Here is a 14,368-nt window from a genome sequence, read left to right as displayed (position 1 = left end):
GAAACCACAATCAATTCAACAGCCAGAATGGACAATTAGTGAATGTGTTTGCTCCTTCAATCCAATCCACTTTATTTATACAGCACATTTAAACAACAAAATGTTTCCAAAGTACTGCACAACAATATTAAAAACAATATTCAAATAGTATCCTTAGCTCCACCAATGACTGAATAAAAACACAAATAAATAAATATAAAAATAAATATGATTAAAAACTATTTTAAAGGGTAAAACCAATTAAAACAATAAATAAAAATAACAATTTTAAAACACAGAGGACCTCACAACTCACATAGTGCTAAAAGCCAGAGAATAAAAGTGGGTCTTGAGACGAGACTTAAAACACTCCACTGTGGGAGCAGTTGGAACAGTTCCAGAGCTTAGAGAAGGCCCTGTCTCCCCTGGTTTTAAGTCTCGTCTTAGGCATCCTGATCTACAATTCGGCTCCCTCTGCAATGTTCTTTGTCAAGGCCGTGCTGGAATCACCCCAGCGAGACCAGTGCAGCGAAAGATGCTCTGAAAAATCCACCCTCCCCTTCTTCAAAGACAACTGGGATGTTGACTCTGTTCTGAGGCACCGAGTAAAGCGACATATATGCTTATGAATAAAACACACACCCATGGTACTACTACACAGTTACGTACACATACACCCACTCCCCGCCTTCAACCCCTTGCAATATAATGGCTTTTGAAGCAGCGCCTTGATAGCTAAGTCTCAAGTTTTGCGTGTTCATATTTGCTTATTGTTGCTCAAGGTTTTTTCCTGGTCTCAAACTGAGTGTGCTAAGCACATATTTTGTTGTCTCGCTACTTTACAATCAAGCTAGCATAGCGGTTATCATGGCATCTTGTCTCTGCCTGGTCTCTGTCCCATGTTTATCTCTTTGTCCTCCAGTGATAATGCTACTTGTAAGAAATGTGTATTTCCTGCCACGTAGGTGCTGGGGAGAGGTTTTGAGGTGGTCTTGGCAACATAGTCTTTTTTTCACATTTGCCAACGTTCCCTGTGGTGGACATGAGGACTTACTCATTTTTCATCTAAAATGATGAAGATGGTTGATACCATGAATGCAATAAAACGCCTGAAAAAAAATGCCATCCACCCATCTTCTTCCGCTTATCCGAGGTCGGGTCGCGGGGGCAGCAGCTTAAGCAGGGAAGCCCAGACTTCCCTCTCCCCAGCCACTTCGTCCAGCTCCTCCCGGGAGATCCCGAGGCGTTCCCAGGCCAGCCGGGAGACATAGTCTTCCCAGCGTGTCCTGGGTCTTCCCCGTGGCCTCCTACCGGTCAGACGTGCCCGAAACACCTTCCTAGGGAGGCGTTCGGGTGGCATCCTGACCAGATGCCCGAACCACCTCATCTGGCTCCTCTCCATGTGGAGGAGCAGCGGCTTTACTTTGAGCTCCCCCCGAATGACAGAGCTTCTCACCCTATCTCTAAGGGAGAGACCCGCCACTCGGCGGAGGAAACTCATTTGGGCCGCTTGTACCCGTGATCTTGTCCTTTCGGTCATGACCCAAAGCTCATGACCATAGGTGAGGATGGGAACGTAGATCGACCGGTAAATCGAGAGCTTTGCCTTCCGGCTCAGCTCCTTCTTCACCACAACGGATCGATACAGCGTCCGCATTACTGAAGACGCCGCACCGATCCGCCTGTCGATCTCACGATCCACTCTTCCCTCACTCGTGAACAAGACTCCGAGGTACTTGAACTCCTCCACTTGGGGAAAGATCTCCTCCCCAACCCGGAGATGCACTCCACCCTTTTCCGGGAGAGAACCATGGACTCGGACTTGGAGGTGCTGATTCTCATCCCAGTCGCTTCACACTCGGCTGCGAACCGATCCAGTGAGAGCTGAAGATCTTGGCCGGAGGAAGCCATCAGGACCACATCATCTGCAAATAGCAGAGACCTAATCCTGCAGCCACCAAACCAGATCCCCTCAACGCCCTGACTGCGCCTAGAAATTCTGTCCATAAAGGTTATGAACAGAATCGGTGACAAAGGGCAGTCTTGGCGGAGTCCAACCCTCACTGGAAACGGGTCCGACTTACTGCCGGCAATGCGGACCAAGCTCTGACACTGATCATACAGGGAGCGAACTGCCACAATAAGACAGTCCGTTACCCCATACTCTCTGAGCACTCCCCACAGGACTTCCCGGGGTACACGGTCGAATGCCTTCTCCAAGTCCACAAAGCACATGTAGACTGGTTGGGCAAACTCCCATGCACCCTCAAGGACCCTGCCGAGAGTATAGAGCTGGTCCACAGTTCCACGACCAGGACGAAAACCACACTGTTCCTCCTGAATCCGAGGTTGGACTATCCGGCGTAGCCTCCTCTCCAGTACACCTGAATAGACCTTACCGGGAAGGCTGAGGAGTGTGATCCCACGATAGTTGGAACACACCCTCCGGTTCCCCTTCTTAAAGAGAGGAACCACCACCCCGGTCTGCCAATCCAGAGGTACCGCCCCCGATGTCCAGGCGATGTTGCAGAGTCTTGTCAACAAAGACAGCCCCACAACATCCAGAGCCTTAAGGAACTCCGGGTGGATCTCATCCACCCCCGGGGCCTTGCCACCGAGGAGCTTTTTAACTACCTCGGCAACCTCAGCCCCAGAAATAGGAGAGCCCACCACAGATTCCCCAGGCACTGCTTCCTCATAGGAAGACGTGCTGGTAGGATTGAGGAGGTCTTCGAAGAATTCTCTCCACCGATCCACAACATCCGCAGTCGAGGTCAGCAGAACACCATCCCCGCCATACACGGTGTTGACACTGCACTGCTTCCCCTTCCTGAGGCGGCGGATGGTGGTCCAGAATTGCTTCGAAGCCGTCCGGAAGTCTTTTTCCATGGCCTCCCCGAACTCCTCCCATGTCCGAGTTTTTGCCTCCGCGACCGCTGAAGCCGCACACCGCTTGGCCTGTCGGTACCTGTCTGCTGCCTCAGGAGTCCCATGAGCCAAAAGAACCCGATAGGACTCCTTCTTCAGCCTGACGGCATCCCTTTTTTGTACTTAATTAAGAAGTACAAATTCTGCACGAAATAGTGTCACACAATATTTACAAAATGGCAAAATTAAGAAGAGTTGGAAATTTGTTTTGTGTTTTTCATCCCAAGTTGATACAAACATCCAATTGATGTACAGTACAGGCAAGTTGTGTTTTAAACCGTCTTAAATTTAGAAAAATGTGTTTCTCTCATCGCTGGAAGAATGTAACATTCAAAACTAATCTTAACAGTGGCTTTAGAGCAGGTGTGCCCAAAGTGCGGCCCGGGGTCCAATTTACTACTTGTCACTAGGGTTGTACGGTATACCAGTACTAGTATAGTATCGTGGTACTAATGAATCAAAAACGGTTCTATACTCTGTTTGAAAAGTACCGCTTCCCCATTTTTGTTCTTTTAACGGGCATGACAGCGTGTCGTCATGACATTGCTGGTTTTACCATCAGAGGAGCATGTTGGGCAGCGCACACACACAGAGTACTTACAAGCAGACACAGTGTGTAGACAGAAAAGGGAGAATGGACGCATTTTGGTGTAAAAAGTCAAGATAAAGGTGACGTTAAAACACTGAAACACCCTCAGGAAGAGCTGCTTTAACACATGGCTAGTTAGCTAGCAGCTAATGGCCAATCCTTGTTTTAGCTACTTCTAAATCACTAATCCTCGCCTCCATGGCGACAAATAAAGTACGTTTCTTACAAGTGGCATTATCACTGGAGGACGAGGAATAGCTAAACAGGCTTCACTACACACTAGAGATGCGCGGTTTGCGGACACAACCGCGGAGTCCGCGGATTATCCGCGGGTCGGGCGGTTGAAATAAAAAAAATTAGATTTTATCCGCGGGTCGGGTCGGGCGGTTGAAATTAAAAAACAAAAAATTAGATTTTAAATAGATTCAGGCGGGTGGTAGTTAAACCAATCCGGAAATATACAGGTAAAAGCCAGTAAATTAGAATATTTTGAAAAATTAGATTTATTTCAGTAATTGCATTCAAAAGGTGCAACTTGTACATTATATTTATTCATTGCACACAGACTGATGCATTCAAATGTTTATTTCATTTAATTTTGATGATTTGAAGTGGCAACAAATGAAAATCCAAAATTCCGTGTGTCACAAAATTAGAATATTACTTAAGGCTAATACAAAAAAGGGATTTTTAGAAATGTTGGCCAACTGAAAAGTATGAAAATGAAAAATATGAGCATGTACAATACTCAATACATGGTTGGAGCTCCTTTTGCCTCAATTACTGCGTTAATGCGGCGTGGCATGGAGTCGATGAGTTTCTGGCACTGCTCAGGTGTTATGAGAGCCCAGGTTGCTCTGATAGTGGCCTTCAACTCTTCTGCGTTTTTGGGTCTGGCATTCTGCATCTTCCTTTTCACAATACCCCACAGATTTTCTATGGGGCTAAGGTCAGGGGAGTTGGCGGGCCAATTTAGAACAGAAATACCATGGTCCGTAAACCAGGCACGGGTAGATTTTAAAAGTTAAAGTTAAAGTACCAATGATTGTCACACACACACTAGTTGTGGCGAAATTATTCTCTGCATTTAACCCATCACCCTTGATCACCCCCTGGGAGGTGAGGGGAGCAGTGGGCAGCAGCGGTGGCCGCGCCAGGGAATCATTTTTGGTGATTTAACCCCCAATTCCAACCCTTGATACTGAGTGCCAAGCAGGGAGGTAATGGGTCCCATATTTATAGTCTTTGGTATGACTCGGCCGGGGTTTGAACCCACAACCTACCGATCTCAGGGCGGACACTCTAACCACTAGGCCACTGAGTAGGTTGCGCTGTGTGCAGGCGCCAAGTCCTGTTGGAACTTGAAATCTCCATCTCCATAGAGCAGGTCAGCAGCAGGAAGCATGAAGTGCTCTAAAACTTGCTGGTAGACGGCTGCGTTGACCCTGGATCTCAGGAAACAGAGTGGACCGACACCAGCAGATGACATGGCACCCCAAACCATCACCGATGGTGGAAACTTTACACTAGACTTCAGGCAACGTGGATCCTGTGCCTCTCCTGTCTTCCTCCAGACTCTGGGACCTCGATTTCCAAAGGAAATGCAAAATTTGCTTTCGTCAGAAAACATGACTTTGGACCACTCAGCAGCAGTCCAGCTCTTTTTTTCCTTAGCCCAGGTGAGACGCTTTGCGCGCTGTTTCTTGGTCAACAGTGGCTTGACACGAGGTATGCGGCAGTTGAAACCCATGTCTTTCAAGCGTCTCTTGGTGGTGGATCTTGAAGCACTGACTCCAGCAGCTGTCCACTCCTTCTGAATCTCCCCCACATTTTTGAATGGGTTTTTTTCACAATCTTGACCAGGGCGCGGTGATCCCTATCGCTTGTGCACTTTTTCTGACCACAGTTTTTCCTTCCCTTTGCCTCTCCATTAATGTGTTTGGACACAGAGCTCTGAGAACAGCCAGCCTCTTCAGCAATAACCTTTTGTGTCTTTCCCTCCTTGTGCAATGTGTCGATAGTTGCCTTTTTTGGACAGCTGTCAAATCTGAAGTCTTCCCCATGTTTGTGTAGGCTTCAGAACTGGACTGAGAGACCATTTAAAGCCCTTTGCAGGTGTTTTGAGTTAATCAGCTGATTAGTTTGTGGCACCAGGTGTCTTCAAAATTTAACCCTTACACAATATTCTAATTTTGTGACACACGGAATTTTGGATTTTCATTTGTTGCCACTTCAAATCATCAAAATTAAATGAAATAAACATTTGAATGCATCAGTCTGTGTGCAATGAATAAATATAATGTACAAGTTACACCTTTTGAATGCAATTACTGAAATAAATCAAGTTTTTCAAAATATTCTAATTTACTGGCTTTTACTTGTATATACATAGTTAAATGTTGTTACCCACATACGAAAAACGAGCAGGCACCTGCAGCATATGCCACAACAGAAGAAGAAGAAAAAAAAAGATGGCAACGCCGGCAGCAAACGTGGTACGTGACAAACTAAAAAAAGGGAATACTAAAGACCAGGGGGAAAAAAGGCCAGAAAAGTTCAGCGTGGACTCGTTTTTATGAGGTTGTAAATCAGGATGACAGTAATGCTGGCTACGTGATTTGCAAGAGCTGCGACGCTGTTTATGTCTACGACAGTCACAAAACCGGGACATCTAACATGGTGCATCACATTTGTGCAAAACCCCGAACCTCCACAAACACCCTGAGCATGAGCAGTTTCGTCCGCCGTGATCCCAGAAGAGTGCCACAGGATGTTAAAACAAGATAGAACGCAGCTGCCTGCAGCAGATTGAGTGGCGCGAGCGCGCTTGGAGGTGCGCTCAGCGCGGCTCCCAGATGATTGCGCACTGGTGTGCGTCTGGGCCGTGACAGCGTGGCACGCATTGAATGTCTCTGCTACATTGGATCAGTCTCCTTTCTTTAACAGGCAAAAGCTTTATAACCTCACTAATGCCTTGCATCGTCTATATTAGATATATAACAACGGGCGGGTGGCGGATGGCGGGCGGGTGCGGTTTTGATTAAATGTTAGTTCGGGTGGATGGCGGATGGTTGACGACTTTTGTGATGCGGTTGCGGATGAAATAATTGCCTATCCGCGCATCTCTACTACACACCATAGGAGGATACAATAGCTCACCGCTAACAAAAGCTAGCGCTCCTGAATGTAAACAAATGCCATGAGTGGATCTACACCTGACATCCACTGTAATGATACCAAGTACAATAGCGTATCTAGTCGATACTGCTATGATTACATCGTTATTTTTTATCTTCACAAAATCTTTTTTCCTTTTTAAAAAATGTATATTATGTTTATAAACTTAGTAAATATGTCCCTGGACACATGAGGACTTTGAATATGACCAATGTATGATCCTGTAACTACTTGGTATCACATCCATACCTAAATGTGTGGTATCATCCAAAACTAATGTCAATTATCAAAGAAGAGAAGAATAAGTGATTATTACATTTGAACAGAAGTGTAGATAGAACATGTTAAAAGAGAAAATAAGCAGATATTAACAGTAAATTAACAAGTAGATTAATAATCCATTTTTACAGTTTGTCCCTCATAACGTGTAGAAAATAATAGGTGTATAAATGACACAATATGTTACTGCATACGTCAGCAGACTAATTAGGAGTCTTTGTTTGTTTACTTACTACTAAAAGACAAGTTGTCTAGTATGTTCAACATTTTATTTAAGGACTAAATGACAATAATAAACATATGTTTTGTGTACACTAAGATTTTTTTGTTACAATGATGACATTTTTTGTGATCCCCTTTATTTAGGAGCCCTCGCAAAAATGACTAATGATCTACTGCTAACGATGGATTCTGATGCGTCATCTATGTTGCTGCTTCTTGATCTTAGCGCTGCTTTCCATACCGTCGATCATAATATTTTATTAGAGCGTATCAAAACACGTATTGGTATGTCAGACTTAGCTTTGTCGTGGTTTAACTCTTATCTTACTGACAGGATGCAATGCGTCTCCCATAATAATGTGACCTCGGACTATGTTAAGGTAACGTGCGGAGTTCCTCAGGGTTCGGTTCTTGGCCCTGCACTCTTTAGTATTTACATGCTGCCGCTAGGCGACATCATACGCAAATACGGTGTTAGCTTTCATTGTTATGCTGATGACAGCCAACTCTACATGCCCCTAAAGCTGACCAACACGCCGGATTGTAGTCAGCTGGAGGCGTGTCTTAATGAAATTAAACAATGGATGTCCGCTAACTTCTTGCAACTCAACGCCAAGAAAACGGAAATGCTGATTATCGGTCCTGCTAAACACCGACATTTATTTGATAATACCACCTTAACATTTGACAACCAAACAATTACACAAGGCGAATCAATAAAGAATCTGGGTATTATCTTCCACCCAACTCTCTCCTTTGAATCACACATTAAGAGTGTTACTAAAACGGCCTTCTTTCATCTCCGTAATATCGCTAAAATTAGTTCTATTTTATCCACTAGCGACGCTGAGATCATTATTCATGCGTTCGTTACGTCTCGTCTCGACTACTGTAACGTATTATTTTGGGGTCTCCCTATGTCTAGCATTAAAAGACTACAATTGGTACAAAATGCGGCTGCTAGACTTTTGACAAGAACAAGAAAGTTTGATCATATTACGCCTATACTGGCTCACCTGCACTGGCTTCCTGTGCACTTAAGATGTGACTAAGGTTTTACTACTTACGTATAAAATACTACACGGTCTAGCTCCGTCCTATCTTGTCGATTGTATTGTACCATATGTCCCGGCAAGAAATCTGCGTTCAAAGAACTCCGGCTTATTCGTGATTCCCAGAGCCCAAAAAAAGTCTGCGGGCTATAGAGCGTTTTCTATTGGGGCTCCAGTACTATGGAATGCCCTCCCGGTAACAATTAGAGATGCTACCTCAGTAGAAGCATTTAAGTCCCATCTTAAAACTCATTTGTATACTCTAGCCTTTAAATAGACCCCCTGTTTAGACTAGTTGATCTGCCGTTTCTTTTCTTTATCATCTGCCCCCCTCTCCCTTGTGGAGGGGGAGAGACACACAGGTCCGGTGGCCATGGATGAAGTGCTGGCTGTCCAGAGTCGGGACCCGGGGTGGACCGCTCGCCTGTGCATTGGCTGGGAACATCTTTGCGCTGCTGACCCGTCTCCGCTCGGGATGGTGTCCTGCTGGCCCCACTATGGACTGGACTCTTACTATTATGTTAGATCCACTATGGACTGGACTCTCACAATATTATGTTAGATCCACTATGGACTGGACTCTCACAATATTATGTTGGATCCACTATGGACTGGACTCTCACAATATTATGTCAGACCCACTCGACATCCATTGCTTTCGGTCTGCCCTAGAGGGGGGGGGGGGGGGGGGGGGGTTACCCACATATGCGGTCCTCTCCAAGGTTTCTCATAGTCATTCACATCGACGTCCCACTGGGGTGAGTTTTTCCTTGCCCTTTTGTGGGCTTTGTACCGAGGATGTCGTTGTGGCTTGTGCAGCCCTTTGAGACACTTGTGATTTAGGGCTATATAAATAAACATTGATTGATTGATTGATTGATTGATTTAGAAAAGTATCGAAATACATGTTGGTACCGGTACTAAAATATTGGTATGGGGACAACACTACTTTTTACCAAATGGAGTTGTCCACTGGGAATGACATCAGAAGTCAAAATAAGTATTGTGGCATTTTTCCCCCCACAATAATATGAATCAAAATGATGTTTATTTTTCTGTGTGTCAGGAGGTTCAATCTTAAATGTCTGAAATCCTACGGAGCAGCCAACCCTTGCACAGGTTTCTCTTCCAATTGATGCTGAGAACATATGAAGGTGTGCGGTACCTTGGGACAAAAGGTTGCTTGGGTAGCTGGAGTCTGCCAGCTGGTACGTAGGAATGGCGGCCATCCCTGTGGCGGGAAACCCGCTAGGCAACAGGTGGTTGAAAGCTGTTAGCTGATTGGCTCCCGCTTGTTTCCGCCACCTGGCCCTGCGATTGCTGAACCACACCTGTAAAAATACCAAAAAACCAGATTGTATTAGTTTCATACACATTGTTTCCAATCAGCTGGTGGGTGGACTGTGATGTCAGAGAGAAGAGCAGGAAATGAAGAAGTGGGCGGTGCCGTGTTACCTGGACGCGCGCCTCTGTGAGTTTGGTCATCTGAGCCAGCTCCTCCCTGGTGTAGATGTCCGGGTAGTGGGTGCGTTCAAAAGCCTTCTCCAGTTCATCCAGTTGCTCGGCCGTGAAGGTGGTGCGGCTCCTGCGCTGCTTCCTCTTCAGGGGGAGATCCGGCTCCGACTCCACGTCCGACACTTCATCCATCCGGCTTCCTGTTCACAGACGCAACCGTGTCAGCTTGGGGGGTTTTTCAGAGGCAAAAAGGCGCCCGCAGAACAGTGATAGGCCTTGATAAATCACACTGCGCCTGCTGAATGGTGATTTGTGTCTCCCCCCAGTATTCTGCATGCTCAGCATATATTCTGCATGCTCCTGAAGACAGACGATCCTTATTCCGCTCACTTAAGAGACGCAATCCTCTGCTCACAAGTTTAGTGGATCAGCTTAGCGCGTGCTACCAAATCAAATCAACGTTCCGAGGAACTACGGGCCTGATCACCTAAAATCCAAATAACTAATGCTTAATAGTGCGTGGAAAGTGAGAAATTGTGTGTACTATTAGTGGGCGTTTTGAAGGTGATCTAAGACTGTGTGTTAGAGATGCGCGGTTTGCGGGCACAACCGCGGAGTCCGCGGATCGGGCGGATGAAATTAAAAAAATTAGATTTTATCTGCGGGTCGGGTCGGGTCGGGCGGTTGAAATAAAAAAAAATTAGATTTTAAATAGATTCAGGCGGGTGGCACTTAAACCAATTGGTAAATATATATACATAGTTAAATGTTGTTACCCACATACGAAAAACGAGCAGGCACCTGCTGCATATGCCACAACAGAAGAAGAAAAAAGAAAAGAGATGGACACTTTTACGGAGCGGAGAAGGGACGCCTCGCCGGGGTCCGGGACCGAGGCCCCTTCCCCCGAGAGGGCCCCACCGGGAGCCGTAGCTGAGGCGATCCGCGAGAAGGGCCCGACGCACGTCCAGGGTCACCACCGCGCCCACCGCACGACACCCCGCCTCATCCGCCTTCGCCGCGGCCGGCGTCACGCGCAGCAGGTAAGCAGCTTACCTGCCCGCCACCCCCGTGGCCGAGGGCTCGTAACAGGGGTCACTCCGCCCGCGCAGCTTACCTGCCCGCCACCCCTGTTGTCGGGGGCGCGTAACAGGGGTCACTCCGCGCGCAGTGCGCTCACAAAAGGGGTGGGGCTCACCCTGGTTGATGTAGACAGCAGGACGGTGGCCATGGAAGTCGGAACCCGCTAAGGAGTGTGTAACAACCCACCTGCCGAATCAACTAGCCCTGAAAATGGATGGCGCTGGAGCGTCGGGCCCATACCCGGCCGTCGCTGGCAGCGAGACGCGCTTGGAGGTGCGCTCAGCGCGGCTCCCATATGATTGCGCACTGGTGTGCGTCTGGGTCGTGACAGCGTGGCACGCGAATGTCTGTGCTGCATTGGATCAGTCTCCTTTCTTTAACAGGCAAAAGCTTTATAACCTCACTAATGCCTTGCATCGTCTATATTAGATATATAACAACGGGCGGGTGCGGTTCTGATCAAATGTTAGTTCGGGTGGATGGCGGATGGTTGACGACTTTCTGATGCGGTTGCGGATGAAATAATTGCCTATCCGCGCATCTCTAATATATATATATATATATATATATATATATATATATATATGAAATACTTGACTTGGTGAATTCTCGCTGTAAATATACTCCTCCCTTTTTAGCCACGCCCCCAACCACGCCCCCGTCCCACCCCGACCACCCCCACCCCCTCCCCCCACCTCCCGAAATCGGAGGTCTCAAGGTTGGCAAGTATGGACGACGTACACTATTCATGTTGAAATAACATCGGCTATCAACCTCCTTGAGTACTACTAACTGGTATCGGCCGTGAAAAAAAACACAGCGCTCGATCTGCAGTCCCTGGCGCGTCATTTCTTAAGACTGTGAGTGCATGAAAGCACAGAAGCGTGAGGATGAATATGAGCGTGACTGGGCTAAAGATGTAGGATTGAAAATCACACGTTTGTGCTTTTTAGATGTGTCTGCAGTCTGCAGTGTCCAGGCAGCATCTCTGTCAAGCACCAGCATCGTTGTCACGGATCAGCATGGGATCCTTGGCATGAAGTTTGACAGCCCAGTGGAGGAGGAGGAGGAGGAGGAGGAGGGGCCTCGGTCTTTTCAAATGATAATAGGAAGCCCAGATTATAGTGAGGACCACGCTCAGCCTCCACCTAAGGTAGGTCTTATCAGGCACGTTTGGCAAGCCCAATAATGACCGGTGCACACGAGGTGTAAACAACTGCAGTGAGAATATGATTAGTAAAGCGCCGCGCGCCCGTGCGTTCTTTCTCTCCAAATCCCCGTCATTGTGCGCCGCCACAAAAACTTGCAAAGCAAATGGAAATTCATTCCCAGCTAAGCCGTGTCTTCATTGTTGTGGCAAAATGGCACATTCTGGTGAACTAATAATAATTCAATTGCTTCACTTTTTGCCGTTGGAGTGAACGAGGCCAAATCAATTTGCAGTTATGTAATGAGATTGAGCGCTCGACAGTCTGTCCCTCTGTGGAAACAGATTGTCTTTTCTTTCATCTTCCCTCACAGAGGAAGGCTGCCAGACGCACAAAAAGTCCAAATATTGCCAAACTAGTAAAGGTTATGATGGAGGTTTGTTTACAACAGATACATTTTTTTGTTTTTGTGCCCCATATTGCAAACTGTAGCAGTGGTGTCCAAACTACGGCCTAACCCTGAAGTGCAGCTCGCCAGCCTCTTCAATTTGACCGGCGAGACGTCATGAGTTCAACCGCGGAGTGTTTTCAAAATCATCTTAAACACCAGGAAGACTCTGACTGACACATCTTTGCTGCAATCTTGTGGATAATGTGAACAAATCAGATCAATGACCCTTAAATGTACATTGTGGCAATAGCATACCTGCCAACTACTCCGGTTTTCCCGTAATTAGTACGGTTTTCATCAACCTATTCCGGGTTACGGTTGCAGTGATAAAAAATACGGTTTTTCATTAATTAAAAAAAAATATATTTTTAAAATGCGCGAGGCTATTTATAGCACCGCTGCCAAGCACGAGGCACCAGTTGCCATTGTTTCCAAACGAGCGAACGATCATGGAATCAGCCGGAGAAAAATCGCAAACGAGTCTTAAACCGAAAAGAAAACTGCAGTCATTCCGTGAAGAATATTCAAAAGCCTATCCGGGAATAATTATCCGTTCCAAAAAGGGTGAAAACTACGCGAATTGCACCTTGTGCAGACAAGATTTTTCGATCGGACACGGAGGAATTAGCCATGTAAAAGACCACACTGGGACAAAAAAACACAAGTCTAATGCCGTAGCTAGCGATACAAGTGGAAAACTTTCAACGTTTTTCGTCGCCCAAACAGATTCTTTGGATGTGATAAATGCCGAAGTTTTATTTATGATGCTATTGAATTACATTTTAATGAAGTAAACTTATCATAAAGTTACCATATCATTTTTGCAGTATGATCAATCTGATAGAATACATTTGGATTTTAGCCACAAAAAGGTAATGACACCAATGTTATCCATTGGAATTGTTTAGTACTGTTATACTGTTAAAAGTGTTTATACTATTTATGCTTTCAAGTCCAAGTTGAAGAAATCTTGTTAAATGTTGACAGCATAACTACCAAAATACAGAAGTATGTCCTTAATATTTTTGCAGTGCTATTTCTGTTGAAAAGTTCAAATGATTACATTAGAGATGTGATGTGCCACTTTTCAAGTGTCTGATGGCTTCAATTAATTTTCATTCATTTTTCATATTTTGAATTCTTTTGAAAGGCTTACAAAAAAACTACATTTGAATTGTAATTCCATGCTATTGACAGGACTATTAATTTTAATGAAGTGAGCTTACCATGTTTACAGTATGATAATTGTGATAGAAATGTGAATTTTTGGCACAGAATATTTTATACAAGGCAGTAGATTATACAAGCTTGGACAGAAAGTTAATAATGACACCAATTTTTTTTTAATGGAATTGTTTAGTACTGTTTTACCATTTGTTTACTGTAAAAAGTGTTTATACTGTTTATACTTTCAATTAACAAATTGAAGTCTTGTGAAAGGTTGACAGGATTACTGGCATTAACTGTCAAAATAATAATAATATAATATTGAAGTTAGCTTACAGAATAAACATGTCAATCAACCCATATGATTTTTGCTGTAATATTTTTGTTTTGAAAAGTCACTGTGACTGATAGAAAAGTGATGGTTTTAGCAACATTTTAACCTGTCTGAATGCTAATAATCATTTTGCGTCGGGGGGCGAAGCCTCAACCCCCCACCAGGACTTTGTCCTGGACCTACCGGGGCCTGCGGCCCCTGGACCCTGGCTACTAGGTTTTTCTGATTTCAAAAGTTGGCAGGTATGCAAATCAGATCAATGACCCTTAAATGTACATTGTGGCAATAGCACAGCATATACAAACCCTGTTTCCATATGAGTTGGGAAATTGTGTTAGATGTAAATATAAACGGAATACAATGATTTGCAAATCATTTTCAACCCATATTCAGTTGAATATGCTACAAAGACAACATATTTGATGTTCAAACTCATAAACATTTTTTTTCTGCAAATAATCATTAACTTTAGAATCTGATGCCAGCAACACGTGACAAAGAAGT

General features: G+C 45.2%; 1 protein-coding gene across 5 annotated transcripts in view; it reads right to left on the bottom strand.

Moving 5' to 3' along the window:
* Window positions 1-14,368, bottom strand: part of LOC133615127 (paired box protein Pax-7-like) — a 132,573-nt gene that overhangs the window by 46,762 nt on the left and 71,443 nt on the right. For all 5 annotated transcript variants that reach the window (XM_061973490.2, XM_072916387.1, XM_061973502.2 and 2 more), the window contains exons 5-6: window positions 9,682-9,881; window positions 9,392-9,557 (exon numbers count right to left, since the gene is read on the bottom strand). In XM_061973490.2, the coding sequence (XP_061829474.2) occupies window positions 9,392-9,557; window positions 9,682-9,881 (366 nt within the window). The remainder of the gene's footprint in view (window positions 1-9,391; window positions 9,558-9,681; window positions 9,882-14,368) is intronic.

The sequence above is a fragment of the Nerophis lumbriciformis genome, linkage group LG01, assembly GCF_033978685.3.
Source record: "Nerophis lumbriciformis linkage group LG01, RoL_Nlum_v2.1, whole genome shotgun sequence".
Classification (NCBI taxonomy): domain Eukaryota; kingdom Metazoa; phylum Chordata; class Actinopteri; order Syngnathiformes; family Syngnathidae; genus Nerophis; species Nerophis lumbriciformis.
The sequence above is the reverse complement of the archived record's forward strand: the minus strand, read 5'-3'. Positions and strand labels throughout refer to the sequence as shown.